The following is an 18,696-nucleotide window of genomic DNA, read 5'->3' on the forward strand; positions in this document are numbered from 1 at the left end:
GATTAATCATGACCTCATTTCTGATGATTTGATTGTGATCATGTAATTTAATATCGCAGAGAGTTTGATGACGTTAATTGTGAGATGGAAGAGACCGTCAGCTTGCTCTATATAGACACTCATTTTCGATGTAAAGGCGGTTGCATGAAGACGATAAACATCCCAGTGTCACCCACTGGATATGGGTAATTTACATGTTTGTCGTGTCTCGAAATATGAATTGTAAATAGTGTATCGTGCCAAATATATGTGAGTTACTGAATAAATACAGCAGTTTCAAGAAAATGGTAATTGTATTTATAATGTTAAGTGTGTTTTACAACATGGACCAGGTTTATATTGTATCTTATGAGTGATGTCGGGATCGAGTTATCGCCCTTGATGAATTGTTTGTTCATTATAGGGTTAATATAATGATTTTGTATATCATTGATTAGTAAGTTCATGTTTATGTACAGAATATAGACGTATGTTTATATGTAACGAATGAATGAAACCTATGCAGTATTGTCTTTATAATGTTATTGTTTTGTACATTAAAGGATGTCATTATCTACTCTGGCAATAAACACTCACACCCGAAGTCTATGTTTGAAATTGTATTTTCCATCACAATCCCCGGTTACAATATGAAAATATGAAAGTTAATTTTGTATTACAAATTGGTCTATGAGAATTTTGCCTTTCATGAATATGCTAGCCGTGTATAAAATTGCCTCATGGAGAAACTCACTGGGTTGTGATTATTTCTGTAACTGTAGTACTGCTGATGCGACTTTAAGCAATATTACTCACTCACTGACGGTAATAGTTTTGTTTCCAGCTTTCAGACACATTAATATTTTCACTATCATTGGACATTCATGCACACAATTTCTTTTGTAAAATATATTGAGTATGTTGAGGGTTTTATTATAAAGTACATAGGAAACTGTAACCACGGGAGATGACTCAGACTTTGTGTATGTAAATTACATAGCATTTCCAAGCTCAAGTCATAAGTTTGCGAAATGCTACTTGGAGAATGAAGAGCATGAAAGAAGCATGACCATAGGACTACTAACGTGCGCATGCGCTTGACCTTATGATATTACACATGCGCACGGACAGCGTCTAAAACGCGAGAACACGAGAACGCGAGATCGCGAGAAAATGAAATGTCGCATTCTCGCGTTCTCGCGATTTCGTGTTTTTGTGGCCTAATTTGACAAGTCGAGATTGCGAGATTGCGAGATTTTGCATTATGTTCAAATGTCGCATTCTCGCGTTGTCGACTTTTGACAAAAATGGCTATGTACCAAAAACACGAGAATGCGAGATCGCGAGAACGCGAGATTTTGGCCAAATCTCGCGTTCTCGCGATCTCGCATTCTCGTGTTTTTGGCATATTTACCTCGTTTCCAAAGGTCGAGATCGCGAGAATGCGAGATCGCGAGAATGTCCCTTACAGTATTCCATAATATACCACTTGTTTGAGGAACCTTGCAGCAGAGATCCTCCACACACGAACACACCTCGATACTTCAAAGCAACCTTTGGTGTAAGAAACGTGTTAGAAAACATGATGAAATTATTGTATGTATTAGAAAACACCTATGCCATAGTCCTGTATCCGTGAACCCTTAAAACGCAGATTACCATCAACAAACGGATAATTGGTCGTTGAACAGTTTCTTTTCTTGACACAAAATAGATTTTCGCATTATTATATAATAATAGTCTGGCATTCTGGCAAACTTGCAAGTCTAATGGTTTCATTTATCGTACATGACCTCTGTGCAAAAATGATACAGGCAAAACAAGTTCCATTTTTAATATAAAATGATTAAGACTTATAATGTTTAATGTTATTCGTCTTTGACGGTTTCTAAAGTCCAAGACAAAATAAGGCAGGAAGCACATCGAATCTATTGATTACATTTTTACATCCAGCATGTTTTTATGTCATGTTTCGTTCAGGGTTTTTAATGCGATATCTCTTCCACCGTTGTTTTAAAGCAGTGTCGTTTCCAGCGTGTTTTAATGCAGTGTCGTTTCCAGCGTGTTTTAATGCAGAGTCGTTTCCAGCGTGTTTTACTGTAATCGGTTGTTTCCAGCGTGTTTTACTGTAATCAGTTGTTTCCAGCGTGTTTTACTGTAATCGCTTGTTTCCAGCGTGTTTTACTGTAATCAGTTGTTTCCAGCGTGTTTTACTGTAATCGCTTGTTTCCAGGGTGTTTTACTGTAATCAGTTGTTTCCAGCGTGTTTTACTGTAATCCCTTGCTTCCAGCGTGTTTTACTGTAATCGGTTTATTCCAGCGTGTTTTACTGTAATCGCTTGTTTCCAGGGTGTTTTACTGCAATCGGTTGTGTCCAGTGTGTTTTACTGTAATCGGTTGTCTCAAGTGTGTTTTAATGCAATCGTTTGTTTAAATCAAGAGTTCTCCTCTGTACAGGTATGTACATGTTTAAATTACCGGCCCCTTTTCACCCATGAAGATCCGGGTTAGAATTTGTTTTCAGCAACCCATGCTTGCTGTAAAAGGCGACCAACGAGATCGGGTTGTCAGGCTCGCCGACTTGGTTGATGCATGTCATGCTCAATCACTGTTATAAAATCAATCTTTGCTGGAAATGTAGTTTTTTTCAAGGCCGGACCACACCGAAGAGGCACTGCTCAGGACGTCGTCATAAAACATATGTCGTCACTGTTTTTAGCAACCGAGTCTGACGCAGCCCGTGGACATTCGAGTTTGGCGATCAATTTAAAAGTGATTTTGTGCTACGGGCGAAAAACACGACGTGGATAATATCACGGATTCAGGATCTAACATTTCTATTTGTGTTCTTCAATGGAGATGTCATCCTTTATAGGTTTTACGACCACCTCTGAACTGTTCATTTTCGTGGTCTGAGTGTTTTCTGTTAAGTTAAAATTTCAAAATTTTGTTTATTACAAATATAAAAAGAGAAATTTTCATCTAATAACAAAACATTTTGAAGAGAATAACAAGCGTCAAGAAGCGATATTACCCCATAAATGACCATCTGTCGTAATTTTGCGGAACTAATGTGAAAAGGCAATCCTCAGTTTATGTGAGGGATAGACACTGAAGTGTGTAATACACTTGATAATGGAGGGTGTATTAATACTGATAATGTAATCTATTCAATACCAGGTATGATGTTGAGATTGTTTTACAAGTTATGAGACATGACCAGTAACACCTGGTACCGTCATTATTGTGTGCTTACCTCGTGAGTAGTATTAAGTTTCGCCTACGTTTTCAATTTCTGGTATGTCTTGGTATGCGTGGTTCTTAATAAGCATCGTGGTCGTTGAACCAAATCAGTGTGCAAGGGAGATTCCGTCAGGGACAGCAACTAAAATGGGGGCTGCAATCCGTACATTATATCAGATTGGTAAAACTGTATGTTCACCTGTAATGGTTTATAATAAGCCAACAAAGTACGATATCAGCGGGAAACAGAAAATCTGACTTTCCAGTCAGCACCCGTGGTTAACGTCTAGGATATGCATAGCTTTGGGCTTTCATCTCACTAAGTAACTCGCTGTTACTTAGCTTTGCTGTTATCTTGTTCAAGACATTGTACATTGTTCCAAGTAAAGAATCCAAAATAAAACATCAACACCAGAGAATATGAATACACAATGCCATCTAGAAAGTGGTCAAATGTAACAAATGTTATATTTGGGATATCATTTGGGACGGGACTCAACCCCCCAAAAGTACAAAATCTGTACTTTACTAAGAAAGTGTTATCCCAAATATAACATTTGTTACCAGAGAATAGCCAGTTTAAATAAAACAACGTCGAAACAAGATTCTAATAAGATTTGAAGACAGCCGAAACGTGTAATAAGGGTAAAAAAATTATACATTCGACATGTCAGACATGCACGCCGAAAAGATTTACCACACAAATGCCACGACTGACATCCGAAAATGCGAATGGGCCCTTGGTATGATACAGATGGGAGTTACCAATGCCATGCCCACAATGCTAGAACATTTTGTTGTTTCTGCTGTAACTAAACTGATGCAACGTTAAAGACAGACAGGGCAGACGTGTTTACCGCTGCCGAAGGGGAGAGCAAACGGCGGCATGTTGCGTTCAGGAGGTCGTGCCGTATGGTGGATGGGGTGTAATGGTGTGGGGAGGAATTTGTGGGCAGGAGGTGACACCACTGGTCATCATTAACGGAAATTTGACAGCCCAGCGTTACATGGATGACAATCTTCGTACGATTGTCCAACCTTTTCTATAATAGCTGCCACGTGACAAGCATTGACAAACATGACAACACCTGACTCCATACAGCCCGATCGTACAGAACGTCCTTACATCCAACAACGTCAACGTGTTGCCGTGGCCTGCAGCTCCCCAGACATGTCCCCCATAGAACACCCATTGCATGTCATGAATTGTTGTTTCCGACATCAACCACATCCTCCAGTTATTTAGCCAACCGACGCATCTCACGTCAAGTCATCAGACGACTGACATTTTCTGTGCGCCGGAGAGTTTTGGCGTGTCTTGTAGCAGGGAGTGGCTATTAATTACATGAGGGCCAATGCAATAACGAATCTACCCTGGCCAGGAATGAGCCCAGATTTGAACCCCCTTGAACATATTTGGGATATTCTGGGGCGGTGCATACAGGCACGAGATCCTCCTGTACACGATTTACGTCAATTGGAAGCAGCATTGCATCAGGAGTGGTTGTTGTTGACCCATCAACACATCCAACGTCTGACTGGAGGCATGAGACGTAGGTTGTAATGTGTCATCTGGGCACGTGGTAGTTATAACCGCCATTGATCTATTTCACCTGTCCTGTCATGTAGAGACTTTAAGGAACATTTTCACATGAAACATCAAACGTAGCTCGTTTACTTAATCTTGCAGCTCCATACATTTTTTAGGTATTGTCTAAGGTCAAAAACAGTACCTGTGTTACCATGATGTTTTTGTTTGTAAATTTCAATCACAACTCACCAATATCTTCTTTATTTGTTGTCAAATGTTTGTTCTATCCGATGACATTGGTATCGCCCAGCTCCTGTGGTGAGTCATCCCGTGCCATGATTCTTTGCCATTTGTCATGGTTTAGAAATAGGGGTGTGCTTAACTTTTTTCTTCGTGTATATTTTGATACGAGATGCATAATCAGAAAGGAATGGAAGGGGGTTTATTGCCTTCAAAATCAGTATTAATTTCAATAAAATGAATATTTGTGCATTCGCTTATGGGTTAACGGGGCTTTACGCTGATATTAGCAAAGTCAATAACAGTCCAGCTGTGTTACAATGGCATTCATTTACTCGTATATATATGACACATAATAAAAATTTTGCCCAGATGTAAATGACAAGTGATGGGGCCACGTGATAGCAATGAGATTCTTCAACAATCATCATTGAGTCAGAATGTCTGATCACATCAACAAGTACGACTATGTCCGCTTCTCTGTTGCTGATATGCACGGAAGATCAAGAGGAAGAGTTGTACCCGCAAGACACGTGAAGCGATATTTGAAGATGGGGGTCACACTTTTCGCAGGTAAAACCACTAATTATTACAGCAGTAAATGGAAGTATATATATCAAAATATTTACAAAATGCTAGTATTATGATCGATAATCAGATCAAATAACGTATTATCGAGAAGTAAGGAATTGCAAGATCTACCGCCACATATTATTGCCCGCCACAAAGGTTTCGGTTCTGTCCGTTTTGCTTCAACCACTTGTACATGGATGACATTTCGCATTAATCATAGAGGGATGAATGTGCAATCTCATTAAAATTAGATCTTTACTCTCATCTCACAGAGTGGAGATCTGATGATACCTCCATAGAAGATCGTGTCAGATGAACCCTGAGCGAACTTTGATTTCTAAACGAAGGATGCGGTTCTTTAGCTAATCAGATTTCAGATTTTCAAAAACATCCGACTTTATTTCTTTACCACCTCCATTCGATATTTTTTTATTTAACAAGGAAGCCAGCAGAGAGGACACGTATATCTTGGAGGGTGCTCCCTTCTGGGTTTAGATGTCATGGCGTTCAGAAGCGACAGGCTGTATTAAATGTCCACAACAATATAGTGGCATCTAAATACATGTAGTCCTTTCAGTTCATTTACGTTTTTCCGGTCGTTTGCCGCCACGCCACCCACATTTAAAAGTCTGCTAATGTCCATTACTCATTCGTTCTTGTTCAAAATGCCATCACATTTGGCATGTGTAGTGAGTAGTGGGGCTAAATATATACGTTCTCTTTTGACCTTGTTTTGACCATGCTCCAGACGTGTTTTTATCGCAAGCTACTTCTTTCAGTTGCCTTATCCTTCGACCTCAACAATGAAGATACAATCATTCCATCACCTTTGCTAAAGGATGGCAGGCAGCCGAAGGTCTATGCACGCCCTGACCTCAACACATTGTATTATGTGTCCTGGTCTGGAATAGATAATGTCTTGGTAGCCGAGGTTATCTGCGAGAGCTATTGGTTAAAGGACGGGTCGGCACATCAAGCATGTCCTCGATACGTTGCTAGACAGCAACTAGAAAGGTTGACCAATAGTGGATATAGTTTTTTTTCTGGATTCGAACTTGAGTTTACACTGACAAAAGTTGATAATACATTATCTCTGCAAAAAGGCTACGGGAGTCAAAGGTTCGTCAGCAAGCACAGCGACTTCCTCTTTTACTTTGATAAGCATATGTCCCAAGCAGGGGTTGATATAGATTCTTTTCATTCTGAATATGCGGGAAGTTCTATAGAAATGGTAATAAGGCCGTATGATGATATCAAAAGTGCTGATTCTTGTGTTGTCCTAAAGAATGGAATTCTAGAAATGGGGGATAAGAAAAGTTATAGAATCAGTTTCGACGCCAAGCAAGAAAGCGGAACAGTTGGTATGCACTTCAACCATTCTCTATGGTCTCTTTCCAAGGGCATCAATATCTTCCACAATCCCGATGGACTACATGGTCTTAGCACTTTGGGGAAACACTGGTTGGGGGGACTGATGAAACATGCCAAAGCTCTGACTGCCCTCTGGTGCCCAACTGCCAACTGTTACGATCGCTTGCACGAACCGGATCGTCCTGGGCTTATCTTCTGGAGCAATGATATAGGCGCTGCTTGCTTCAAAGTCAAGTCTTTGGAAACTGGAACATATCTGGAAAATCGCATTCCTAGTGGAATGAGCAACCCCTACATCACTCTGGCGGCAACCATAGCTGCAGGTCTTGATGGGATTGTAAAGAAGCTGGAATGTCCGCCTGTAGATCAATCATCTTCTTGTGCCCTTCCATGTACTCTGTCAGAGGCTATTAAGGAGCTTCAGGGAGATACGGATATGGTAAATAGCCTCGGAAAAGAATTTATTGAATGGTTTGTGTGTACCATTAAGACAGACATTGAATCTAATGTTGTTTAGCATAGGAGCATCACCGTCTACAACATGAGGAAGCTCGTTTTCGTCCCCAAGTGTGTCTACATGTCAAATACGAGTATATATTCAAACAAATGTGTATCAAATGATCGACGACTGTGGTGACAAAAGGAATATTATAATTGTAATCAAACCACAAATGTATACGAAATCATTGCTGAGTGGTTTTGTGTCATTTGTCAAAAAGAGGGTATCATTATTCTTAGATTTATTGACAGAGCTACATGTAGTATCTGAAATATTGACTGGAATAGCTATATATGTCAGCAAGATAACAGGACATTTTAAAGGTATTGGAGATATTCTAATAGAACTTAGCATGACGTCAAAAACTTTGAAAAGTTGACTTTTAGAAGAATAAAATAAGATCACTTACAATTTTTAAAGATTTTAGAACTACATGTTTACTGGATTTATGACCAAAGGGCCGCTTGCACATTATTGTACGTCAATAGCAGGATAATATCTCATCCTGGGGGTCTATGTCGCTGGTACCGCCTCCATGGTTTAGTGGATAAAACGTCTGCCAGGAGAGTGGAAGGTCGTGGGTTCGAACCCCGGCCTCGTCATACCAAAAGACGTTAAAATGGTAATTGCTGTTACCCAGCCTGGCGCACGGCATTAAGGGACAATGTGTGAGCCACACACATACGTACATGCACATCACTATATTAGTGCAACAATCTTGAACGCGACGTTAAAGCCCAAACCACGTCACCTCACCATAGAGCTGCTGAGTGAGCTCACATATGTAAACTATATCTGACGACCAAAACATACTTTACCATAGCTTTAAATTACTCCAGATTAAAAAAATAAAAGATAGAAGAATGACTGTTGTCCAAATTGAGATGGGATAGCACAAACAAGTTTTCAACGTAATGGACAAAGGGCATACACACCCAAAAATCGCCCAAGTTTAATGACACGTCGCATTAATAGCGTGTATGACCACTCCCTGCTACAAGACACGTCAAAACTCTGCGGCGCACAGATAAAGTCAGTCGTCTGATGACTTGACGTGGGATACGTTAGTTGGCTAAATAACTGGAGGATGTGGAAACAACGATTCATGACATGCCAGGCTTGTTCTATGGGGGACATGTCTGGGGAGCTGCAGGCCATGGCAACACGTTGACGTTGTTGGATGTAAGGACGTTCTGTACGATCGGGCTGTATTGAGTCAGGTGTTGTCATGTTTGTCAATGCTTGTCACGTGGCAGCTATTGTAGAAATGGTAGGGCATTCGTACGAAGATTGTCATCCATGTAACGCTGAGCTGTCAAATTTCCGTTAATGATGCCCACAAATTCCTCCCCACACCATTACACCCCATCCACCATACGGCACGACCTCCTGAACGCAACATGCCGCCGTTTGCTCTCCCCTTCGGCGGCGGTAAACACATCTGCCCTGTCTGTCTTTAACGTTGCATCAGTTTAGTTACAGCAGAAACAACAAAATGTTCTAGAATTGTGGGCATGACATGGGTAGGTCCCATCTGTATCATACCCAGGGCCCGTTTGCGTTGTTCGGGTGTCAGTCGTGGCATTTGCGTGGTTGTTCTTTCCAGCGTGAGTGTCTGACATGTCGAATGTATTATTTATTTACCCTTATTGCACGTTTCGGCTGTCTTCAAATCTTGTTGGAATCTTGTTTCGACGTTGTTTTATTAAAACTGGCTATTCTCTAGTGTTGATGTTTTATTTTGGATTCTGTAGTTGGAACAATGCACAATGTCTTGAACAAGATAACAGCAAATCTAAGTAACAGCAAGTTACTTAGTGAGATGAAAGCCCAAAGCTATGCATATCCTAGACGTTAACCACGGGTGCTGACTGGAAAGTCAGATTTTCTGTTTCCCGCTGATATCGTACTTTGTTGGCTTATAATAAACCATTACAGGTAAACATAGTTTACCAGTCTGATATAATGTACGGATTGCAGCCCCTATTTTAGTTGTTGTCCCTGACGGAATCTCCTTTGCTCACTGATTTGGTTCAACGACCACGATGCTTATTAAGAACCACGCGAAAATATCTCCTTTCACCCTTCATTCGATGAGAGAAACATGATATTTCACTCGACACATGCTATGACCCATTCGGCCCCATACCTTCATTTAGACTCAAGATTGACTGACATGACGCTAAAATAGTCTGCACAATCAAATTAAACTGAAAGTGCTCTTTCATGAGCCGCGATATCATCAGTACTCCAGCAACCTTGTTGCAGGACGCGTCTAAGACAACTGGGAACACCTTCACAGGAACCCACCCACAGGAACGGAATGGCGAATGAATTCCATGCTCTCTCACATTGTACCCATTCCAATTACTACAGGAAAGTGTACCTATCACGCCTGTATCGAAACTAACATTCATTATTTTAATCATCTGTTTTAAGAACACTTTGTGTTTTATTTTAACTGTACACAAAACACAACGTTTTCTTAAAACGCTGGTTTTTGAAATTTAACTAAACAGAAAACATTCAGACCACGAAAATGAACAGTTCAGAGGTGGCCGTAAAACCTATAAAGGATGACATCTCAGTTGGAGAACACAAATAGAAATGGTAGATCCTGAATCCGTGATATTATCCCCGTCGTGAAAGTACAGCCAGTAGCACAAAATCCCTTTTTAATTGATCGCCAAACTCGAATGTCCACGGCATTACACAATAGTGGCAGAACAATATTTAATGCCAGTGCTACTACAATGACAGTATAAAATGTTATAGCAGTGATAATGGCTCTGATGTTAGTGATAATAATTTTCACATATCAGCAGATTTTGTCAAACTTCCGAAATAGCCGTAGGCTGGATTTCTAGAGTGAAAACAATGATCGTCACACATCCGCTGGTCTTGATGTAATGTGAGATAAGGGAGGCATGCCGCTGCCCCCTTTATAGTCTAAATACTTTGTATAAGGTTCTATACAGTGCTGGATTAGTCTAGCTGTTAAAGAACGTACCAGATTACACTTGACTCCAATAGAACTGCTTACATTAGATAGCAGTTCATTCCTGGCAACTAACAATTGTCAAAACAATGCTACGAACTTCTACTGAAACTAAACAGAAACAATGTAGGACAATGTAAACGTTGTTTAAACATAAATTACACTGCCATATAACAATATATTACGTTCAAACGTCTTTCAGATTAGTAACATAAGTAGTCAGATTTGTTAAATAGATTATAATTGGAAAAGGTCACTGAAGCTGACGTAAAATTTCATTTAGATATGTTCTGGCAAATCACTTGCAAGGAAAAATGGCTCCCTCTAATTATTGTCGTGAAATTAGATGAAAATGTAGGCATTCAAGGCTACTTAACAATGTAATTGTTATATTTCATAAAAAGACTCCGTGTATACAAGCGGAATCGTCTACTAGGTCGTAATTTACAATTTGCACGTGCACATAGATATGCTACAAACAGGAATGGTGCAAAACCAAGTTGCCAGACATTTTAATTTTCATCGAAACAGAATATCACCTCTTTGGAGACGTTATCTACAACAGGGAAACACTCATGACTTGCCGCGGTCCGGTCGTCCACATGTGGCGTCACCTCAAGATAATTATATTGTACAATAAATGTACTTTTCTAACGCGTCAATTCAATGCACTGGTACATGCTCACAGAGCTGAAAAAACGAAGAACAGAAACTTTAACTCAGGAATAGTAGGTAGCGAAAATATGTGTTTTAAATTTCGAACAACAAGTGACAAAGCTGATTTGATGTGTGTTGCTGTATTTAGGAATTTGTTTTTAATTTTGAGAGATATTTCTTACTAATACCAGATGGAATGTCACAGGAATCAAGTAGAGAAATCACTAGTGACTGGTCAAGGGCACGTGCTGCAGCTGTCGTGTTCAGCTTCCTGATGCCGCCAGTGGCACGAAAATGTTAGTACTACTACCTACTAAAGTACCTACTAAGTAACCGAGGTACCTTCTAAGTTACTATGGTACCTTTTAAGTTACTAAGGTACCTACTAAGTTACTAAGGTACCTACTACGTTACTAAGGTACCTACTAAGTTACTAAGGTACCTTCTAAGTTACTGAGGTACATGTACCTACTAAGTTACTAAGGTACATACTAAATTCTTAAGGTACCTACTAAATTCATAAGGTACCTACTAAGTTACTAAGGTACCTTCAAGTTACTGAGGTACCTACTAAGTTACTAAGGTGCCTACTAAGTTACTAAGGTACCTACTAAGTTACTAAGGTACCTACTAAGTAACTAAGGTACCTTCTACGTTCCTAAGGTACCTACTAAGTTACTAAGGTATATACTAAGTTATTAAGGTAACTACTAAGTTACTAAGGTACCTACTAAGTTACTAAGGTACCTACTAAGTTACTAAGGTAACTACTAAGTTACTTAGGTACCCACTAAGTTGCCTGACTTGTTGTTCCATGGTAAGCTTAGAATCAATATGGACTCCTAGGTCTTCAACGTGAGCTTACATTTTAATCTGTGCATCCTCAACAGTGAAAGTCTTGTAATCAAATTGACTGAGATGGTGTTCTCTGCCAACTACCATGATTTCAGTTTTCTCAGCATTGAGCTGCAGCATAATGCTTGACATCACATTCTTGATGCATTTTGTACAGTCTGTGGTACGTTGGAATGACCCCAGATGATTGCCTTTGTCAAAGGTGTCGTTAGCTGAGTGTCATTGGCAAATGAATGCTGAGTGGTGTCATACTTGACAATGATGTCTGCCACACTTGTGGTATAAACGATGAACAGCACTGGTCCCAAGATTGATCCTTGAGGGACACCATAGTGTAGGATGGGGCTGCAGGGATCGCGTGTCTTAGATCATGACTGACATGACTTCTTCCCCGCAAGGAGGACTGGAACAACATGTGCAATCTGTCAAGCAAAATATCGCGAACAATTGTATCTAGTGTAGAGGAGAATTTAAGTATAACCAGAGACGCCATCTTGCATTCATCTGCTGCACATCTGACATTGTTGATCACCTTCAGATCTGTTTCAATACTGTGATTTGACCTAAAAGAAGACTGGAATTTATCCAGAATTGAGTTCCTCGAGAGGTGGTCCCTGAGTCATTTACACCCACCTCTAGGGTTTGATACAGGCCGGCAATGTCGCAGCACATGGATCAAGGTTGCCCTTCTTGAGTAGAGTCATGTTTGATAGAATCCGGGAAAGTGCAACTTTTTAAACTTGTGTTAAATATATTGGTGATCACAGATAGGAGTTCAAGTATTTAAGTAATAAACCTGTCGGGATTGGATCAGCGACAAACGTTGTCGGTTAAAATTCATGAATGATATCCAGAATTTCTTTTTCACCGAAAGGGCTTAACTCTGACAACACATCTCCAAGGAAAGATTGTGTATGGCCAACACCATCCCTCTGATCAGGGTCAGATCTCAAACCAGATCGAATCCCCTCAATCTTAGAAAGAAAGAAGGTGTTAAAGGATTCGGCGAGTTCCTTATGATCATCCGCTGATGACATTTTAGCGTCTGGTTTCTTGCCTAGCAGCTTGTTGATAAACCTTTGCATTTTACGTGGGTTATATTTACTTCCCGCAATTCTGGATTTGCAGTGAACCTTCTTTGCCTGACAGATGACCTTAAGCCTGTTGTTTCTTGTTTCTTGCAGTAAATGTACCTATGAACTTCAAGACGTGTCACGTGCCATTTTCATTATGCTTAGCGCTTTTGCACAATATGCTGTTTACACAATGGAGAACAACACATTTAAACATGCCATTTCTGAAAGTCTAAAAGAGTTTTGTGAGATAGCTCGACAAGAGGATGGACGTGCCGAGGGGAGGTCACTGGTGTATGCTCAGAGATTTGTATGTCTGTACATCCATGATTATACATCACGTCGACATGTGGAAATTTTATGTGCATACCCATCAATAATATGAATATACCATACACTGGAGTTTAATTCTTGGAAATCCTCTTGGAAACGTTTGGAATACAAAAATACTGATCTTGTTCGTAAGCGTTCGTGATCGCTTCTAGAAAATCTACACTAATTTCAACATACCATGAAATATGTTTGTAAAATCCTTGTAAGCTATTTTAAAAATTTAACTGTCATGACCCGCAGAGAAACGATATCTCTCTTATCGACATTATGTCTTACATTTTCTTGTGTGAAGAGACAACTGCCTCGAGCTTTGGACATTATGCAGGGCAAAAGAACGTATACGCCCATGTTTCATGGCGGCTATAATGAAACAAACAAGAAAAGGTTACAAAGTATAGACAATCTATGGATAACAACTTATTTATTTACTGTCAAGGCTTTACACTAAATAATGAAGTTGTTATCCATAAATTGTCTCCACTTTGTCATCCGTCAAAACAATGCCTATCAAACAATTCAAGAAAAGGTTATTCGATGAGGATGGATTTGAAACGGGTATCACAGTTGTGTTTTGGACCTTAAGTTTGCAATGTTCCGCTGACTGATTTCAGCCAAGTAACGTTTTGGCCTATCCAATTTTCAAGTGTATACTTTCTTTTCCCAGCAATTTTTTTACATTTTTGGGAGAAGATGCTGCAAAAGGAACATCCTCGATTATACAGCGCATTATATTTCTATTCCAAAATGTTAAATATTTATCATCGGACAGGGGATATAATAAATAGATGAAATAATAAAAACATCTACCCCTTCCCCTTTCAAAATTCTCATTTGTGCCGCCGTTTTGGGACAGACGCCAAATAAAATTTATTTTCGGCAGATGATAGGGATCATTCGGCGTTGTTGTTTTACATTTCCCTACCTGTTGCACAATGTGAAGATCAAGGTCATTGTGCAGCTGGTTCAGAACGCAAACCAGATATTAAGCAATGTTAAGATGACGTAGGCATTTTCCAATTTTGCAAGTCATAAGCTTCATTCAAGGGTTGTATCAGCAGAAGGCCTGAAATGGCGTAGGTTTTAGTAGATACCAATGGCATGAGCAGATGAAGAGATGATGTTCGCTGCGCATGCTTAACTCATGTAGGTAACCCTATATGTTTGTTTGTTTTTTATATGTCTCAGTATACAATATTTAAGCTGGTTCACGATGGCCTGTAAAACACTGAGACTTGACGAGGCAAACCAGTGTTTAATATTATATAAGATCTAAAATTACGCTTGAGACGAATTATCCAACCAAACAGATTCCATTTAGCGTAAAAGGCAAAATAGCCGTAAACTTATGTAAATGGATCACTGAAAATTATGGATGAAACGCGCTGTTCTCGTAGCACCCCCCAATCACACAATTTATATAACCTGTAAAGATCCGAGTAGAACATAGGTCCCCAGCAACCCATGCTTGCCAAAAGAGGCGTCTGTGCTTGTCGTAAGAGGCGAATAACGGGATCGGGTGGTCAGGCTCGCTGACTTTGTTGATGCATGTCATCGTATCCCAATTACGTGGATCGATGCTCATGATGTTAATCACTGGATTGTCTGGTCCAGACTCGATTATTAAAGACCACCGGGACCGCCTCCGTGATCTAGAGGTAGAGCGTCCGCCCGGAGAGCGGAAGGCCCGGGGTTCGATCCCCGGCCGCGTCATACCAAAAGAAGTTAAAGATGGTACTTGTTGTTACCCTGGCTGGCGCTCGGCATTAAGGGGCCAAAACAAGGACTGGTCGGCTCGGAGTCAGTATACTGTGTCTGAGTGGGGTTATTCATGTTAAACTGCGGTATGGTATCATGTGCTAGCACTATAAATCGGCATCAGTCGGGACTAGTACAAGCAGCCACACACACACGTGCATGTAAGTGCCATAATCTTGGACGCGACGTTAAACCCAATTTCACCTCACCTCACCTAAAGGCCGTCGGCAGTCATAATGCTGGAATATTACCGAGTACTGAGTTACAAAACAAACAAATAAACACAATTTATATGACAAACTAAATTTTGTATTTTTCTTTCCTATCGCCGCACAGCAATACTCCTGTCTTGTAACGCCGCTCCCAAAACTTTCGCCGAGAGATACCAGAAGACTAATGTCCATACAACTAGAACACATGTCTGTTGGCATGACGATCTCACGTCTTTGTCACCAAATAACAACAGTGTCTACAGGGATTGGTTGGATGGGTGACAAACAGTTGGTGCCATGTATTTTTGTACAAGAGGTCATCTCGGGATTATCACAGATAACGCAGCCTGGTGCCTTCATTGCTAAAGGTGGATATATTATATCAACATCAACCAGAACGTAATCTGAAAGCAAGACGGGTGTGAATAAAGTTTATCTGCCGCAACCCGTATTATTGTTGACTACATATTGATACTTCTGATTTACACTGGGTGCGATATCTATGGAAGTATACATGTCAACGTCATGAAGGACATATCTGAATCCATATTTTACAGTAAACTTCGTTTATGACAAACACGCTTATAACGAACTGACTGATATAACGAACTGTATTTTGGTCCCGTCAATTTTCTGTATATATGCTTATAACGAACTACGGTTACAACGAACTAAAAGTAGTGATCCCTTTGAGTTCGATATAACCGTAGTTAACTGTATATCAATTTAAGTAGTTGGTTATAACTGAAGGATGAGTGCACTTTAAAATAACTTTAGTAGAATACCTTAACCGTTAAGAGTGAGTTAGTGTGTATTTACGTCGATTTTAACATTCCAGCTAAAATATCTCGGCTGGGACACCAGAAATGAGCTTCACACATTGTACCAATTATGGGAATCGAACCCAGGTCTTCTGCGTGACGAACGAACGTTTTACCCATTAGGCTACCCCACTGCCATCTTAACCGTAAAGAAAGAAAGAACGAAACAGTATGTGTTATCTGTAAGTCCATGCCTTCATTGCGTGGGTATGTCATGGGCATCTATCAAATTAGGTTACACAGCAGGTCAGGGGTTGTGGTATATATATGCACCTCATCAATTTGTCACGTAATACGCGAGACAAATACTAAAATGAGGTTTCAAATCAAAATAACCATCTCTGATTAAAACAGCATATTTGACGGCCTAATCACCGCGGAACCCAATATATATATATATATATAAGTGTGGCGTTTGTTTGCTGGTTTGTTTGTTGTTTAACGCCGCACTCAGCAATAGTCCAGCTACATGCTTATGACGGCAGTCTGTAAATAATCGAGTCTGGACCAGACAATCCAGTGATTGATATCATGAACATCGACCCACGCAATTGGAATTGATGACATGCATCAAACCAAGTTACCGAGCCGTTAGTCGCCTCTTAGGACAAGCATAGGTTGCTGAGGACCTCTCCTAACCCGTATCTTCACGGGTATGGGGCGCTAGTAGCTCTGAGTAATGACATCGATAGCTCATGGTTGCGGCGCTGGTTCCTCGGAGTTGTGACACATTAATTTTGTGATGTTCCTTCACCATGCGCGGACATACAACCCACATTAACAAATCTCAACCCACATTGACAAATCTCATAACATGACATGACAGTATGACAGTGGGGCACATGTAACACTTGGCACGGGGATGGGGGGGGGGGGGGGGGGGGGTGGGGGGGGAAGAGGGTGATGTAACTAAATTTATATGATTTGTTTTTATTGTGACAGTAACTGTAGCAATTCCACAGAACGCTCTCTGTTTACGGCATGTATGTGATTCAGTTCAGATGAAGACAGAGTTGACTTGGGGAAATCTTTTATCAAAACAAGTGCTTGCTTGCACATGTAAGGTGAAGGTCAAGCAAATCTTGTACCAAATTCAAAAGTGTTCTCATAAAATACGTTTCAATCAAGTGGTGACCATGGGATCATTCAAGAGGCATACAGTTTAAGCCCAGACCCTGAAGATGTGTACCATGTGTCATTGACTTTCTGTGATTGCTGCTCTAATTATCAGGTAAACAAACCTTGAAACTCTTTACATGTACCGCAAGTGACTACTGTGTGGACAATTTATATTATTTAAATGGAAATATCATTGATAAAATCATGTCGATTAATAAATAGTATGGTACATTAATTGTCCAAATAATTCCAAGTTACAAAAACGAAAACCGGCGGTGACGTTCAAATTGCAACAAAACATTCCGTCTTCCGAAGGATTTGTTTATGCTGTGTGACGTCAGGCAATTCAACAAACAAACAAGCCATTATTCTTGTCGTAAGAGGCGACTAACGGGATCGGGTGGTCTAGCATAGTCGCCTTTTACGACAAGCATGGGTTGCTGAAGACCTATTCTACCCCGGATCTTCACGGGCCACAACAGTCAAGGCTTCTGTAAAGCTATTGTAGACATATATGGTTTTGATTTAACAGACGTGAAATTGTTTTTGTGAAATGTCATATTTAGCTCCCGTTGAGTTCGGATTTTGCAAAGAGTTGGGAAAATAACCCTATGCCTTGTCATCTTTCCTAAACTATAAATGTATTTCAGTTTTAAAATTATGACACCTCCCCACTACAACCACCTAATCCCAACAACCACCACCCCACCCTCCAAACCTCCAAAGGATACATTTTATTAATCAAAGTTTACTTAACCTTTATATTCGACCACAAACTCAACGATTTATCTAAAAACTTGGTAACCCAATAAATGTAAAAATGGGCCTTTGTTCTCGTCACTGACCCAGTGGTCACAATGTAAGAGTTGACACACCTGTCTGTAATCTGTCTCAGGTTTAATGTGCCCAAAAGCCGACCTCATTCGCGCCGCGTTTGCGTGGTGATACTCCTACTTTGACCTAGAGTGCATGAAGTTCGGGATTACAAAACAGCATGAATTCTATTATCTCTCAACGTTATATCAGGGGAATCAGGGTGTCCATTTGGTCATGACTGAGCTACTCGCTGTACAGAGTTGCGTCCCCCTACACTTCCAATATTCGCCCCGATTATACTCGTTGGTTTGCCATCACTAGTACTATAACCATGTTAATTGGGTGTTTAATTCTCAACAACCTGTGGCACGTAGAGTCTCTATTTGTTGGATCTGTAGAATGCAATTCTTATTAAGAGGAGGAAAACACGCATATGTTAAAATATAATACCATACATATTGTAGAATATAAATATTTAAGGCCAAAACAAAATATAATTGTTGTTTATAAACTGATCAGCAAACGGAATTATACCTCTCAGTTGATGTTATATTTTCAACTAAACTGTACTGTACTGGCGCTGTCAGCACTCAAATAATACTTCTACATGGTTTTATTATT

The 18,696-nt window shown here is 40.1% G+C and overlaps 1 protein-coding gene across 1 annotated transcript; it reads left to right on the top strand.

Moving 5' to 3' along the window:
* The first annotated feature begins 5,433 nt into the window (after positions 1-5,433).
* On the top strand, positions 5,434-7,454 carry LOC139469541 (lengsin-like). Its single transcript, XM_071251734.1, has 2 exons — positions 5,434-5,566; positions 6,346-7,454. Exons 1-2 carry the CDS (start codon positions 5,434-5,436, stop codon positions 7,452-7,454), a joined length of 1,242 nt encoding a protein of 413 aa, XP_071107835.1.
* The last annotated feature ends 11,242 nt before the right edge of the window (positions 7,455-18,696 follow it).

This window comes from Haliotis cracherodii, unplaced genomic scaffold, assembly GCF_022045235.1.
Source record: "Haliotis cracherodii isolate W230 unplaced genomic scaffold, xgHalCrac1.p SCAF_2, whole genome shotgun sequence".
Lineage (NCBI taxonomy): Eukaryota > Metazoa > Mollusca > Gastropoda > Lepetellida > Haliotidae > Haliotis > Haliotis cracherodii.

Excerpts from the sequence above, each read along its gene's own strand:
- LOC139469541 (XM_071251734.1), top strand. The coding sequence starts at position 5,434 with ATGTCTGATCACATCAACAAGTACGACTATGTCCGCTTCTCTGTTGCT. Across the intron at positions 5,567-6,345 it reads GGGGGTCACACTTTTCGCAG|TTGCCTTATCCTTCGACCTC; the intron begins GTAAAACCACTA and ends TACTTCTTTCAG.